The sequence below is a fragment of the Cibotium barometz genome, chromosome 17 (genome assembly GCF_041138505.1).
Source record: "Cibotium barometz isolate CiBa-2024 chromosome 17, ASM4113850v1, whole genome shotgun sequence".
Classification (NCBI taxonomy): Eukaryota; Viridiplantae; Streptophyta; class Polypodiopsida; order Cyatheales; family Cibotiaceae; genus Cibotium; species Cibotium barometz.
In genome coordinates this window covers 10,004,691-10,021,250 of record NC_141062.1, presented here as the reverse complement: position 1 = coordinate 10,021,250, position 16,560 = coordinate 10,004,691, and the positions used below count along the sequence as shown (strand labels likewise).

Here is a 16,560-nt window from a genome sequence, read left to right as displayed (position 1 = left end):
AGAAACCCAAACTACCTTCCAATTCAATCACCTCCGAGGCAAGCGAGATAAGATTCGAATGGATACTTCACAATCATAGACACGATTGGAAGCTTATCCAACAAGGCTTGCAGCTCCCTAAAATTGAACCAAGAACTATATAAGTGCAAATGTAACTCTGCAATTGTAATATTACTTCCAACAAGAGTCCATGCATCTTGTCCTATCCAAGTACCATCCTAAAAATGCTATTAGAGACTCCATATTTTAGTCCATTAAAAAGATCTAGAAAAACTACAACCACACTTAGCATGAATCCTTCGAACTCAAATTGAGGATGTTAGTAGCACGAAAGCATTCTTGAAATAGAGGTCACTACTCTGCCAACAAAGAGCTACACGAGAAGAAAATTTCGGTTATGAAACAACTCATCACGACCCTAAATCCTCTAAGTTTCAAAGTAAATGAGAGCCCCTGACTCATGTAAGATTGATTTTAATTTAAGGGCTTTAAAAAAATATGAAATAGGCCTTACCTCGCTTTTGGGCCTTGTTTTGGTCAACAAGAATGTACGTTATAGCCTTTTGCATATTTCTCTTACTATAAATCAAATCTAACCATACTACATTTTTGTGGAATTCAAGGCATAAAAAATAGATGTAAAAGACAGCCACCACATCAAAGGGATAGACTGAGAATTAATTTATCTCCCCTGTAAAGCAGTAGTTGAAAGCTCTTGGACTGAAACTGAACCACTAAATTGTACAAGACATGGAGAGCACAGTCCTGACAATATGCTGTGAGACAAGTGTCAGGTATCTACACGTGCCCACAAAGAATCAAAAACTAGAAATCATACCCCCACACACAATAATTGTGCATCCTCTATCACAAGTAGCTCATATCTTAGATGGACAAATACCTAAGCTTCGATGGTTATCATCTTACAAGCCTTGACAGGAGCTTACAAGCAACACACATCGAAACTCTTGTATATGTTAAAGCTGAGCATCAAGAATGAATAGAAGAGAAGTGTTCCTATCTATCAACGACTTTGAAACCTCAGGCCTGCTTAGTCTTCCAAGGCTGAAAAACTGCAACGACAATGATTGCAATAATTATCAGCAGAATTATGATGGCAATGCACATCCATTTCCTGGAGTTCCGTTGCAGTGATTTTGCCCTTCGCAGCGCTGTCGTTCCAGCCTGCACATGTTCCACAGCGTTTGTGACCTGCACAAACATACCAGGCAAAGGTTATCCAGTGCCCTAAACAACCTGGCCAGTGTTTACCATAATCATAATATGACAGCCAACACTGACTTACACATTCAAAAAACCATATTAGTCTAATCAGTACTGATCACATAGTGTGCATTATAATTGAGGGCGACGTTACCTGAGTTTCAATGTTGTCCAGCATCTCACCTTGTGCCTCCACCAACACAGCCATATCCAAGAATATCTGTCCAGCCAAACAAGATTCTATGTAAAGATACTACTTTCTTCTGCAGATTATGGCTCTGGTAAAGTCCGTCAAAATAAATGCTTTTCGAACTAAACCACAGTTTCTTGGTTTAACTTATCTCAAAACTTACAAGGTCAGAAGTATTCTCATTGTATAGAGATGCTATTGGTAATGGAAAGCACTCACATAGAGTAAGGAACAAGTTCATACTCTTCATAACTAAATTCCTTGCATTCACATTAATTCATACACATGTAACAGGGAGAACCTGATGTAAATCGAGAAGCTTTTTCTCAATGTCTTTTACAGCATCATGCCGCTCCTGTATCTCTGCCAAGGTATCTAATATCTGCAAAGTGATCTATGTATTAACACAGAGAGACAGATAGATCTTTGAGGACATAGCAAGGACAGCCGTAAGGACATTAAACAGAAGAACAGCCATGGCACCTGCCCACGTCCTTGCTCCTGGATAGCCTTTTGAAAAATCTGCTCGCTGTCTCCTGTTTCTATCAAGCGGTCTATGGTCTATGAAAACAAATGAAATAAACGGTTAAAAGCAAGAAACCAAGATTACAATGTTCCAAGTACAACGAGCAAAACCAAGGCAAACATAGAAACAGTAGCCGAAATGCATTTGAGCGACGAAGACTTTTTGCTTGTGCTTCTGGAAGGTAAAGAAATCAACCTCTTCATCAAGCTTCTTCCCAGTGACTGCAGATGAAAACACAATCAGCATTGTCAAAAGACAATAAAGCAGTCACTTAGCTCTAAACAGAAGCAAAGTCATTACATTTCAACCCAAAATCAAAGCATACCTGTAAAAGCACGCCTTTCAACCACCTCTCTATACTCATCCTGGATCTTCTGCCTCAAAGTCTGTTATGTCATAAGTGTACATATAATTTTAGTCCAAAGCAAACTTCAAAGAAAACATAGTGATAGAAATGAAAATGAGAAAGCAAAGCCTATTAAAACCAGATACAAGCATAAAACACAATACCAGCACATGGGAGTGTTGTCAACTGACCTGAAATTCACCCATTAGCTCCTTCAGCTTTTTCTTCAATGTTCTGAGAAAACCATGCAACAAATGAGAACCTTTTAACTTTAATAATATGTAGATTTCACTAAGTCATTAAATGGTAGACAGACTTTGTCATAAAGCCCTTACGCTGTCATTGACATGCGAATGCGGTCAATACTAGTACCCTCTCCAGAACTGGGTTTTTTCCTGTTTGCCAGATTCTGTGAAATACATTGTGTGCCATAACTTGTAAGCAAAAGCATATTGACTGCCAATCAAACCAAACAAAAAGGAAAACTTTCAGAACACTCGGCTGAACAAAAGTCTGTTGAGTCTGTCAACATGCATGTTGAGTCTTGCCAAGTTTTCTTGTTTGAGCTTCCAATGCACTATTTTGATATTCTCACGACAACGTTGCAGCAATCAGCACTGTCTGCCAATGATGATAGGACCATGAAAATCCTAGTAATCCTTGAAATGTGAAGAAAGTGTGTCTATGGTGTTAGCTACATAAGCCTCGTAGGTATGTAAGTTACTGGTCTGATCTTAAATACTTTGACGTCAGAGATAAAAAGGGACTTGCAGAAACTTTAAAAAGACTTGAAGTTCCCAGTTTCCAAAGACTTGATCACCATGCAATGTAGTCTTGCTAACCAAAAAATGTATTATGGTCTCAGTGAACACTTCCTAACTAAAAGAGCAGGCGTTCCTGTGAAAAAAAGAAAGATATAATAACGTCTTCAAAAGACCTCGAGGTTCTATGAGATTTAAAAAAAGTACAATGGAACCATGATACTGAGTCATGAGAAATACTGAAAAAAAAACACTAGCTTACAGTGCTGAGAGCCAGATGGTTGATACAATATGTCAATATTTGGGGAATATGTCAATATTTGGGGATGAACAGGAGATAGTATAGCAAGCTGCAAGACTCAGCTAATGATGCCATCCAAATCCAAAACAAATCGTAGGGCTGTAGAAATCTCTCTCACCTGGGATGGGAGCTCTCCATGTCGTCGAAGAATGTCCTGGCTCTGCAGCTTGATGGGTAGAAGGTCCGGATGCTTGGGGTCATGGACATCTAGCCCTCATAATAGATCTAGCGCTCTCTCTGGTGATCCCTGTGGGTGTGTGGAACTGAAGGATCATGTGTTTGGGTGGCAATATGTAATGGAGGTCTAGGAAGGGTCTCATTGGCTAGCGCTCTCAGAGGGCTGCCTAAACATGACCTCTCCATGGGGTGACGAAGCTCCAGTAAATACAAGCCCAAACATCTATGATCCTCAATACTGCATTACCCAAGAGAAGTGCTGAAAAAGACAATGAAATCTCCCTCCGACCTCATGGTAGGGTGCGCATCTTGTTGGGGTTGGGGGAGCTTGCCTGTACACAAACACACACACACGCAGAGAACTTGAACAAGGAAACGTGAAGAGATAGAGCTGCTGGAAACGTACTGACTAATAATGATGAGGTACAAAGTACAATGAGCACATAAAAGCCTAGGGCGAGGTCATAGTCACAAGGGATGGGGGACAGGGACAGGGACAAGGACAGGGACGGGGACGGGGGACGGCCATAAGTAGGGAACGGGGACGGGGGAGGGAACGGCACTCAAAAAATACTTTTTTTTTAAAGTTTTTCTACTCTACACTTATTCTACTTTGAAGTACATCAAAATGAGCACAAATTTACACTAAAATGGTAAGCTTTTGAGTCGTATTAACAAAATACGCCAATCAAAGAGTGAAGGCGTTGACGGTTGATTGTATTAATAATTAAGTAGATACAAAATGAGTCAGGACTAAGCCTTAAGGAGAAAGAATACATGGACGGACTCAAATGAGTCAATGACAAAAAGTGCTAAAGCCTAGAGGCTAGAGGCTAGAGCGAAGTAGTAAGGCCCATGAATCATGAACCATGAATGATCATCCACGTGAAGTGCTCGCCTCATGGTCATGGTGGGTAGCTTGTGCCAAAGGAGCATTAAACTCATCCTCACTCTCATCCTCACTGGCATGCTACTCCTGCATCTCATCCTCTTGTTACCCTTCTTGTTGACTCATCTGCCACTCGGTGAAGGGATCTGCCTTCTTGGTCATGCTCTTGCAAAGCATTCACAAGTTTACGCTGACGAAGACAAGGTCATTGGCACGCTCTACCATGAGTCGGTTCCACTTCCTAGAGGCAATGTGGCTGTAGGTACTCCAAAGTTGCTCCAAGCAAGAGGAGCTGACGGCCTGGCTAAGTATGCGGATGGCAAGCTGCTGTAGCTCTGGTCCATCCAAAGTCCTCCCACCATAGAGCAGCACCAACTTTGGAGCGGTCGATCTGTGCATCATGACAACCATAGGAGTTATGAAATGACCGGTACATGGAAAGCTGGTCCTTGATCTTGCACCTAACCGATGCATCAATCACAAGATGGTCCAAGATGATCCTCCATCCAGCGCTCACCTCTCGGTCGCTCTCCTGCTTGTTGCCTTGGAATTTTGGGTCCACCACATAAGCAGCTGCATGCAATGGAGAGTAGTAGGAATTCCACCTTCCTAGACACAAGGCATGGATCTCCTCGTATCTGTCTTTGTCACGTACGAAGTCTTTCAACTTCTCTATCATGCGATCCATGGCCTCGTAGACCTTGCCTATGCATGGTTGCATAGCGTCTACAATCCGCAATAGGTAGACTATGGGCCTCACCATAGCATCCGTGGTCTTCACACGCTCCCACCAAGAGGCGTCATCCGCCCGTAATCTACACTCTTGGCCAGTGTTTGTACGGGATTGTTGCATGTGGACCAACTCGTCGCTAAGAAAAAGCCCCCTCAAAGCACCCCTACAATCCTTCAACCGGCCCAGCATGAGGATGTTTTAGGCAAACCGAGTGTCGGAATATTTGAGGAGAGAGAGAGGACCTCTTGTTGAACTCATGCCGAAGTCTTTGGTGGTTGAGGACAAAGGAGACCATGGTGTTGGCCTCCTCAATGAGCGGGTTGATCCATGGCAGTGCCCCTATGTCCTTGAGGAGGTTGTTTAGGCAATGAGCCATACAAAAGGACACCGTGACATGTCCATACATACCTTGGAGGATAGCTCCCGCCGCCCTATTGGAAGGCTCCCCATCCGCAACAAAGCCCACTACATGCTCGGGGGCCAATGATCTCCATGGTGGAAGCCCACTCTACCGCAAGCACATCCGCACTCTTCACGGTGCCAGATGCATCATGAGATGAGATGAAGTACATCTCTCCGCGGGAATATGCAACCACGCCATGAATACTCCTCTTGCGCGTGTCACTCCATCCATCCACAATGAGGGAGACTCCGTTCCTCTCCCACTGTCGCTTTGTGTTGTCGGCCGCTTGCTCTACAATGCGCTTCTCCTTCTCGAGCAATGTAGTGTGCAAGCTCTCGGATGAGGGGGACGTATAGGTTGAGCCATACTCCCCAATCTTCTTAACCATGACCTTGAAGTATTCCGACCTATTCAAGAAAGCAATTTACTAATGAGAAGGAGACTAGGATGATGAAAACATGAATGATGAATTGGCAATTACCTAGCCGCTTGAAAGGCAATGTGGTCGTGGAAGAAGAAGCGGGCCACCGCCATATCCACCTCCTCCTTCAACTTGGGGTTCCAATTCTCCCCAAGTGTAGATTGTCGCCGTGGGCCACGTAATGGTTAAGAAGCCGTGGAGATGGAGGGTGTCGGCGTCGTGGATGGAGCAACATTCCGACTCGATGGTGAAGGTGATGACGTGCATGATCCCCATCCACCACATGACTCCATTGTAGATGTCACGTGCACACGTTAATCCGGTGCCACGTAGACATGACTATTCCTTACAGCCGCCTTAAGGGCAAAGTTAGAGGTCGTATATGGGCGGTTTGGAGCCAATTTGGTGGCCCTATAGGTGCTCGGAGATGCCCAGGACATGTACCAATGGTTGGGACATATTATGGACACAATATCAACACATTTTATGACATTTTTGATGACTTTTTATGGCCTGAAAAGTGAAAACCGACCTGATTACGACTTGCTATCACTTTCCTATATAAAGGCAAGTCATGGATCATTCATAATCATTCAGAGACAGAGATCGCAGAGCCAAGACCAAGGACATGCAGTCTAACAGTTTGGATTAGCCAAGTACATCTCCAAATCAGTGTTTTCCATTAGCGCACAATGGAGAACAGTAAGCATATTAATGCACAGTGGAGAACAGTAAGCATAAGTTCATTCACAGCATTCATAGTCTAGATCTACATTGGATCTATGACAATCATTGTAATTACTCATTCATTCAGTAATATATAGTGGGAGTAGGTTAGGTAAAGAGTCTCTCTCTTCTCCTTCTCTCTACTCTATGTCACGAGCATGTGATTAGCGTTAATCTTTATTGCTTTGCGTTAATCATCATTTAAGCACGCTTCCGCATAGTAGTCATATTACATTGGTATCAGAGCATCTAGGTCTATCCTAGGTAGGAGTTGTGTATGCTGAATTAGAGTTTGCGTTTTAGGGTTTGCATGCAAAATTGGAGTTTGCGTTTTTGCGGTAAATCTGCGTTTTTGCATCAGTTTTTTACCCAATTTCAGCATAGCATAGTGCTAGAAAGTCTAGATTTCAGCCTAGTATGATTCTAGGGAGTCTAGCATGCATGTAGAAGCATAGAATTAGGGTTTTTGGGCTGATTTCTGCATAAAAACAGCAAGCAACTCTTCATGGATTCCTATCAATACAACGACCTTAGCAAAGTTATCTTCAGTCTGAGGTGGAGTATTGCAAGAATGAAATTTCTTGTTTGCATGAAGTGGGAAAGAAGTATGGAATCGAATACAAAGATCATTATTTGGAGAAACTCTTGAGAGCTGTATCCACATAATGTGAAGATGCATGGCAAGAAGCAGCACGTGTACATAAATGTAGACTGTTTGCTATCACGCAAAGTCTCAACCAGCCATCTAGGAACAGCTTTTGACTTCCTAGTATCTGCATCTTCCTCTGTCGCTGCATCACCCAAGGAATCCTTATCAATCTGAGGAATGTCAGGATCAATTTGGGGCAAGTTCAGCTGCTGATTTTCAACAAGCATAGGTGGCTGTAAATGAGCCGAAACTGGCTCTACATTATCCACATTTGAATTGAATAAAGGCAACAAAGTATCAAACACATCTTCCGGCCCAATAGATGGCTGTCTTGTACATGAGAGGAGTGGTTGAAATGCATATTCATCAAAGATAACATCTCTTGACACAATGATCTTGCCTGAATTAGGCACATAGAGTCTGTATCCCTTACTCTCAGTACTATAACCAATGAAAATGCATTTGATTGCCTTTGCATCAAGCTTATGTCTTTGTTGTGTGGGCACATGCACATATGCCAAACACCCAAAGTCTCTCATATGAGTCACCACTGGAATCCTACCATTCCATGCCTCATAGGCAGTCATAGATTTCAAGGCTTTAATGGGGCAACGGTTTTTCAGCCATGGGGTGAAAGTCTTTGAAAACTGCAAAAGCACCTAACTTCACTTTCAAACCATACACTCAACAAAACCGAGTGTAGTCATCAATGAACGTGATGAAGTACAAGTCACCTCCAAAGGATGGAGCCCTCATGGGACCACAAAGATCACTATGAATGAGCTGTAATGGATAGAAAGCCCTCATAGTACCATCTTTAGGAAAGGAATTCTTGTGCATCTTTCCAAGAATGCATCCCTCACATACATGCTTGAATGGAACCTGCATAGGAGGAAGCTCGTGCACAATACCTTGCTTTTGCAAGTATACAAGGGATGGAAAATTCAATTGACCAAACCAAGCATGCCATAACTTAGTGTCACTCAAGACACGGGAGGTGGATGCAACCATAGCATCTTGAGAATGAGTACTCATGTCATACATATCAAGCTTATACAAGCCATTGCATAATGTCCCAAAAAGCATAAGAGAAGTTGAATCTCTTCTGTCATACACTGAGCAACAATGTTCATAAAACTAAACCTTAAACCCAGATAATGCAAGGGCTAAAACAGAAATGAGATTCTTCTTAATGCCTGGTACATATAAAGTGTCAGTAAGAGTAAAATTGTCTCCATTACACGCTGTTAGCTCCACATTGCCAATGCCTTTAATAGAGTAAGAGGCATCATTGACACATAACTATGCCACTTGGAGGTGAATCCTGCAAAGTGGCAAATAGATCCCTGCAAGAAGTGATGTGCTTAGAAGCACCACTATCAAAGTAAAAATCTCCAACTGAGATAAGACATACAAGAAGCAGGCAAACTGCATGTAACTCCTAATGCATAGCTCTCATCAGCAAAGTTAGCCTGTGACGGGAGGCGGACGCGTGTATTGGAATCGTATAAATGTGAACAAGATTCTGAGCACTTAACAATTGAGCATTACAACCACAAAGCTGAAAATGACAGTACACCACATAAAGGGGCCGATGATAGGCTGACCCCCCCCCCCTTAGGTTATATTACCAAAAGAGTCTGCAAAGTACAAGATTATGGGTGCCTGGGGATTCACCACCAGCCTGCACCTGATTCTTCCAAATACATCATGTATGAATACATCTCAAACAAGAGAATCTGTAGGTACATCCGCCCTACACACAGGTACATCCGCCCTGCACAAGCCTCTTCACAGGTACATCCGCCCTGCACAAGAGTATCACAATCCTCACAGGTACTCCGCCCTGCACAGGATGTAAATGGATCTTTAGGCCCTGTTTCCACGCGAGAAACTGATCCAGAAACCTGTGTTCTCCGCGAGCAAGTGTTCCCAATGCTTGCCCTAAACACCTGTTACACGAGGAATCCTTGAGACACATCCATGCTCACATATTCCATTGCTGTCCGGCCTATTTTATGCAATAACCAGTCCAAAACAGCAACTTTCCATCGCGAGAAATCCACCTGTAAAGGGTCCTACAGCCCTGTGGAGGTCCCTAGAGCTGTCCTGTATTGTCCAAGTTGACTTTGGACACCTGTAACCAGCCCAATACTCGCAATAACCAGAAAATACAGGTCTGAAATTTACCAACCAGCCCTTAAGAAGAGTGTGGGGATCATTATCCAAGCTTGTGTGAGTCCGGGAAGCAAGCAACCAGCCCTGTAGCAACTCCCAAAGCTTCAATCAGCTCTCCAATGTGTTGAATTATGAATAAAACAGCCCAAATGGTCTCTTGAAGGAGGCGCCTTTCTCCAGTGCCACCTATGGTGCTTGGTGGGTACACATACAGGCTGACAAGTGTCCCCATAAGGTGTCCAGGTAGGTGTCCAGCCCATAGTGCTCCATTTGTCCTGTTTGTATAAGTTTAGGTCCAACCAAATGGGAAATGGCCATAAGCTGTCCGGACTTCATTAATTTTGGTCCAACCAAATGCGAACGCATTATAAGTTGTCCGGCCACTTATTAATGAGTGTGGACCTGCAAACCAATAAACTTTAGTAGTAAAAGAAATAAGCTGTAAATTGAGTGTGGACGCACTTACCACTTGCAAAACCCATAAGCCCACAGTTTTAGGCCCAAGCAGGAGTGCACACACGTGTCCACAAGGTGCCCGGGCGTCCCCGGTCCCTCGGACTTCACAAGCCAAAATAACAAGCATTGTCCAGGCAGCAAGACAATGTCACACAAAGTAAAATAAAGTTATGGCATGCATCATTTATGCATTGTGCACATGTAAACTTGGAGAACCACCTATCATCATTCTTGTACTTGAAAATATTCCGCCTGCCATCATAACACACCATGTGTGCATGGCCGGAATCCACACGGGCACCGCCCGAAAGTCCACAAATGTCCTGCCATGTCCTTGGACTCATATGCATCCACTCATATGATCCATACACATGCCCAGGTATAATACATACATGCATCCGCATGTTTCTAGGCCTGACACGCATCCGCATGTCCCTAGAATATAGGGATTTGTGACATCCCCCGGCTTCTAATCAGTTGACCGCAACTGAAAATCCTCCAGATAGGCCTTCAAAAGATCTGGGTAATCCTCGAAGTAGGCCTCATCCATCCATTTCGCATCCAAAGCTGAATAATTCTTGAACTTCACAAGGTACCTACGAACAAGTTTGCCTCCCGCAAGCTTTCGTTCCTTGTGAAAAACAATCTGTTCAGGTTGAAGAATCTCTTCCAGCTCATCCACCTCGGGTGGGTCTTCCAAAACCGGCTCAAACGGTGTCGGTCCCACATAAGGCCTCAATAGGCTCACATGAAAAGCATTATGCATGTTCCAATGATCTGGGAGTACAAGCCGAAATGCAACATCATTGATCTTCTCCAAGATCTGAAAAGGTCCATAGTACCTGTTGGAAAGTTTAGGATACTTTCCCTCTTTTCCTGGCCTCTTCCGAAGGCGTGCCTTTTCAAATTTCAGCAAGACCCAATCACCTTGTTTGAATTGTACATCCCTTCTATGCTTATCAGCTGCCTTTTTATTCTTGGTTTGAGACCTCTCTATGGCTGTCCGTACCTGTGCAAATGCAGTATCCAAGTCTCTGACATACTCATCTGCTGCAAAAATCTCATCCTTTGTACGAAGGATGGGTGGTAGTACCACCTTGCCATAGATAATCTCAAAGGGCGCCTTGCCGTAGAAGTATGTACCGTATTGTTGTAGGCAAACTCCACAAGTGGCAAATACTTCTCCCAATCCGATTTGCGGTCGGATACATAAGATTTCAGCAAGTCGAGGACGGCTGAATTTGCTATTTCACTTTGCCCATCTGTCTGTGGATAGTAAGCTGATGAGAAGTTCAGCTTTGTACCCATATTGTCAAACAATGCGCGCCAAAATAAACTTGTGGTTCTAGGATCTCTATCCCCCACAATAGATTTAGGCATGCCATGGTGTTTGAATATATGTGCCAAAAACATCCTAGCCATATGATCTGGCTTTATTGTCTTGCGCACGGGAATGAAATGTGCCTGCTTGCTAAACCTGTCAATAATGGTCCAAATAGCATCATTTCCCTGTGGCGTCCTTGGCAAATCCATAATGAAATCCATAGCAATGCTTTCCCATGGTTCATTTGGTATAGGCAAAGGTTGAAGCAATCCAGGTGCTTTATGTCTGTCAAATTTGACCTTTTGACATACCATACATTCACGTACATATGCTTCAATATCCTTGCGAATATGTGGCCAAAAGAAATACCTCTCCAAAGCTTGTGCTGTGGCCAAAATGCCTCTATGACCTGCATATGGAGGAGCATGGCACTCATCCATAACCTTATGGCGAAGGTTCTTTACCACACACATACGATTTTGCATCATGAGATATCCATCTCTTATGACATAAGATGGGACAGCAATACCCTCTTGCAAATCAGCCCATACATGTGCAAAATCCTCATCCAGATGATAAGTATTACGCATATCCGATAAGTCCTCATGGTATGCAACTGTAATAGCATGAACCTGTGGTCGTCTAGATAAGGCATCCGCCACCACATTCTTTTTCCCTGGAGTGTGTAAAATCTGAAAATGAAACATTGAGAGGAAATTTACCCATCTCATATGCTTCTCTGAGAGCTTACTTTGAGTCAAAAAGTATCTCAAACTTTGATGATCAGTTTTGACCATAAAATCAGCCCCTAAAAGATAGTGTTTCCAAATAGTAAGGGCATGAATTACAGCCAACAACTCCTTCTCATAAACCTGTAAGTGAAGCTCTGCATGTTGCAAGCGTCTGCTCTCATAGGCAATGGCATGTCCTTCTTGGTTCAAAACAGCCCCTATGCAGTCCCCACTTGCATCACATTCCACAACAAAAGGTTTGTGCAAATCCGGAATAATGAGTACCGGTCCCGAGATGATTGCACTCTTCAACTTTTGAAAGGCATCTCTCTCTTCTTGTGTCCATTTAAAGATTGCTTTCTTCTTCGTTAAATCATGTAACGGAGCAGCAATGAAAGCAAAATGCTTGACGAACCTCCTGTAGTAAGCACATAAACCAAGGAAGCTCCTCACTTCATGGACTGATTTCAGCTCTGGCCATTCTTGCATGGTTTGTATCTTTGCGGGATCCATGCGCACACCATCCTTTGATACAATGTGACCAAGATAGTGAATTTCTGGGAGGAAGAATTCGCTCTTTTTTGCATTTATGTAGAGCTGATTTTCCTTAAGCTCTTTAAACACAATAGCCAGGTGCTCACGATGTTGGGCTTTATTCTTTGAGAATACAATAATGTCATCAAAGAATATACCTGTGAACTTTCTATGCTTTCTGAACACCCTGTCCATCATCCTGTTGAAGGTAGCGGGTGCATTTGTAAGACCAAAAGGCACCACCAAAAACTCATAAAGACCAAAGGCTGTCCTAAATGCAGTCTTGTGTACATCTTGAGGTGCCACTCTCACTTGATGATACCCACTCTTGAGGTCTATTCGGCTGAAACATGCCGAACCTTCAAGCTTGTCCAAGATGTCATCAATGAGCGGAATGGGAAACCGATTCTTGATGGTTATCTTATTGAGGGCACGGTAATCAACACACATCCTGTAAGTACCATCCTTCTTTTGAACAAGAAGTACCGGCGAGCAATATGGCGAGGAACTAGGCCGAATCAAACCCTTTTCCAAAAGTTCATTCACCTGTGCCATAATCTCTTCTTGTTGACTAGCACTCACCCTGTATGGTGGCCTATTAGGTGGAGAGCTACCGGGAATTAGATCTATGCAATGATCTTCCGGCCTCTCTGGTGGCAACCTTGCTGGCAAAGCATTTGCAAAACAATCTTTGAACTCATTCAAAAAGTTAAGCTTGTCTTGATCTAATGTACTAACATCAACACTAGAATGTTCAATGGTATCACGTACAAAAACCAAGTAAGAACAAGCTGATTTCTTTATTGCCTTATTAATTTGTACATGGCTTACAAGAGGTATGGTACTTCCAGTAGTACCAGCATCTATAGAGTGCTCACGGCCTCTATGTATAAAACTGATTTTCTTCTCTTTGTAAGCCTTAACAGGCTCTAAACGGTGATGCCAAGGCATCCCCAACAAAACATCACAACCTGTAAGAGGAGCCACTAAAAAGCTCTCATAGTCGAGGTAGTCCTGTATATGTACACGGAGCTTACCAATGACCGGAGTTACATCAACCTGTTTGCCCTCAAAGGCGGCATCTGCATTCATTTGCATTCCCATGTCTTCCACATTGAGACCTATGGCGGCAGCCATCTGTACGGATATAAAGTTATCTGTGGAAGCATCATCAAAAAGAAACAAAGCGGGCTGATCCTTCAATTTGCCCCAAGCCTTGCATATGACTCTACTCTTGGGCTCATGCCCTGTATTACCCTGCACATCGGGTACAACATTCACAAGAGGCTTTTGCACATTAGGCTCAGCATTCTTAGGATTCTGTGGGCATTTAGGATATATATGATCTTTACTGCCACACTTAAAGCATTTTCCAGCCTTCCTGTACTCTTCCAATTGCTGTTTTGAGAGCCCAAAATTGTGGCGTTTACCCCCCGGCTTCTTTTCGGAGTCATCCTTTGCATCTCGGCCATCTTTGGGAGCATTCTTAGGTGGCTGTCCACCCTTTTTCTGGTCATAACCAGCCCTGAATTTGCTCTTGTTTTGACCTGCAAATGGCTTATTTGTGGGTGCTTTTATGTGCAAGTTCTCCGCAATCATGGCTGAGTGTATAAGCTCTTGTATGGTCTTATTTGGGTACACTCCCAAGCTTTGTTGAATGATGTGATGGAGCCCCGATTCAAACTTTCTCTTCTTCTCGTCCTCTCCAATCTTCATGAAGGGAGTAACCTTGAGAAGGACTTTCCAAAACTTTGCTATGTATGAAGCAACGGACTCTCCCTCATCTTGGGACAGCCAATCCCACTCCTTGCGTACATCCTTTGCAAAGTTTGGTGGTAAGAATTGATCATAAAACTGAATTTTGAAAGAAGACCAAGTTGGGGCAGCACTTCCATCAAGTTTTTTTGCAAGCCACCAATCACTTGCCGTATCCTTGAGATGCATTCCCACATGCCTGAGCATAGACTTTTCCGAAAAGTCTTCATTGCAAAAAGCTATCTCAAACTGTCTAATGAAAGCAAGTGCTTTGGTAGAGTCCATCCGTCCCTGAAAGTTTTCAAACTTTACATCCTTGTCACCGGACTTGAACTCTCGAGGCTTCTTCCTTCTATATGCATCCCTATGTACATCCTGTTCATCTGCATGATGATGATGCCGCGATGAAGATTCACGATCCCTCTTCATTCTCTCTTGAGTCACACTCTCCAAATGAGTGGAAAGCTCAACACGAGAACGGACATGTCTTCTTGGAGCAAAGCGGGAATGAGTAGAGGATCCCTCATCCTTACTCTTCTCTTGACCTGCATCAAGCCTAGCACCAGGGACTCTTGTCCTTTCAGCATTTGGCACTTGTTGTGCTCTTTCTGCTTGTAGTGCATCATGTGCATCACCATGGGCAGCCATGAGGGGTGGCTTCTTGAAAGCCAAACTACCATCTGCTTCAGTGTATACATCACCCTTAACCATTAGGTATGCAAGTGCAAGCTCTCGGGGTTTCTCAACATCCATTTCCTTTGCAATTGCTTCAAAAGTGACTTCATGGACCGAAGCCTTTGCCTTCGCAGCCAACACCCTTTGTACATCCGGGTCATTTTTCAATGACCTAAGCTCTTCGGTTTCAGCCCTATAGCGTCGCACTTGACGCCTCAAAGATTCCAAATCAGAATGCATAGTGTCATGAGTACCTGCATCTCCATAGACATCATTGCCTGCAGCATCTCTTGCATCCCTTGTACCATGAAATTCACGGTCCTGTGTGTTCTCCACACTGTCAGAAATGTGGCTGTCCATGATACTCAAATCAGGTCACCACTTATGATTCCAAGCCTCAGACCGTGTTCCAATGAGGGGAAAAACTGAGCTCTGATACCAATGTGACGGGAGGCGGACGCGTGTATTGGAATCGTATAAATGTGAACAAGATTCTGAGCACTTAACAATTGAGCATTACAACCACAAAGCTGAAAATGACAGTACACCACATAAAGGGGCCGATGATAGGCTGACCCCCCCCCTTTAGGTTATATTACCAAAAGAGTCTGCAAAGTACAAGATTATGGGTGCCTGGGGATTCACCACCAGCCTGCACCTGATTCTTCCAAATACATCATGTATGAATACATCTCAAACAAGAGAATCTGTAGGTACATCCGCCCTACACACAGGTACATCCGCCCTGCACAAGCCTCTTCACAGGTACATCCGCCCTGCACAAGAGTATCACAATCCTCACAGGTACTCCGCCCTGCACAGGATGTAAATGGATCTTTAGGCCCTGTTTCCACGCGAGAAACTGATCCAGAAACCTGTGTTCTCCGCGAGCAAGTGTTCCCAATGCTTGACCTAAACACCTGTTACACCAGGAATCCTTGAGACACATCCATGCTCACATATTCCATTGCTGTCCAGCCTGTTTTATGCAATAACCAGTCCAAAACAGCAACTTTCCATCGCGAGAAATCCACCTGTAAAGGGTCCTACAGCCCTGTGGAGGTCCCTAGAGCTGTCCTGTATTGTCCAAGTTGACTTTGGACACCTGTAACCAGCCCAAAACTCGCAATAACCAGAAAATACAGGTCTGAAATTTACCAACCAGCCCTTAAGAAGAGTGTGGGGATCATTATCCAAGCTTGTGTGAGTCCGGGAAGCAAGCAACCAGCCCTGTAGCAACTCCCAAAGCTTCAATCAGCTCTCCAATGTGTTGAATTATGAATAAAACAGCCCAAATGGTCTCTTGAAGGAGGCGCCTTTCTCCAGTGCCACCTATGGTGCTTGGTGGGTACACATACAGGCTGACAAGTGTCCCCATAAGGTGTCCAGGTAGGTGTCCAGCCCATAGTGCTCCATTTGTCCTGTTTGTATAAGTTTAGGTCCAACCAAATGGGAAATGGCCATAAGCTGTCCGGACTTCATTAATTTTGGTCCAACCAAATGCGAACGCATTATAAGTTGTCCGGCCACTTATTAATGAGTGTGGACCTGCAAACCAATA

The 16,560-nt window shown here is 43.7% G+C and overlaps 1 protein-coding gene across 1 annotated transcript in view; it reads right to left on the bottom strand.

Annotated features, from left to right (window-relative positions):
* Nucleotides 1-655: 655 nt before the first annotated feature.
* LOC147629657 (syntaxin-132-like) overlaps nucleotides 656-16,560 on the bottom strand; it is a 68,751-nt gene continuing 52,846 nt past the window's right edge. The window contains exons 6-13 of the mRNA XM_086811159.1: nucleotides 2,622-2,695; nucleotides 2,478-2,520; nucleotides 2,266-2,326; nucleotides 2,136-2,161; nucleotides 1,898-1,975; nucleotides 1,716-1,796; nucleotides 1,379-1,444; nucleotides 656-1,212 (exon numbers count right to left, since the gene is read on the bottom strand). Of these exons, the coding sequence (XP_086667285.1) occupies nucleotides 1,042-1,212; nucleotides 1,379-1,444; nucleotides 1,716-1,796; nucleotides 1,898-1,975; nucleotides 2,136-2,161; nucleotides 2,266-2,326; nucleotides 2,478-2,520; nucleotides 2,622-2,695 (600 nt within the window). The 3' untranslated portion in view covers nucleotides 656-1,041. The remainder of the gene's footprint in view (nucleotides 1,213-1,378; nucleotides 1,445-1,715; nucleotides 1,797-1,897; nucleotides 1,976-2,135; nucleotides 2,162-2,265; nucleotides 2,327-2,477; nucleotides 2,521-2,621; nucleotides 2,696-16,560) is intronic.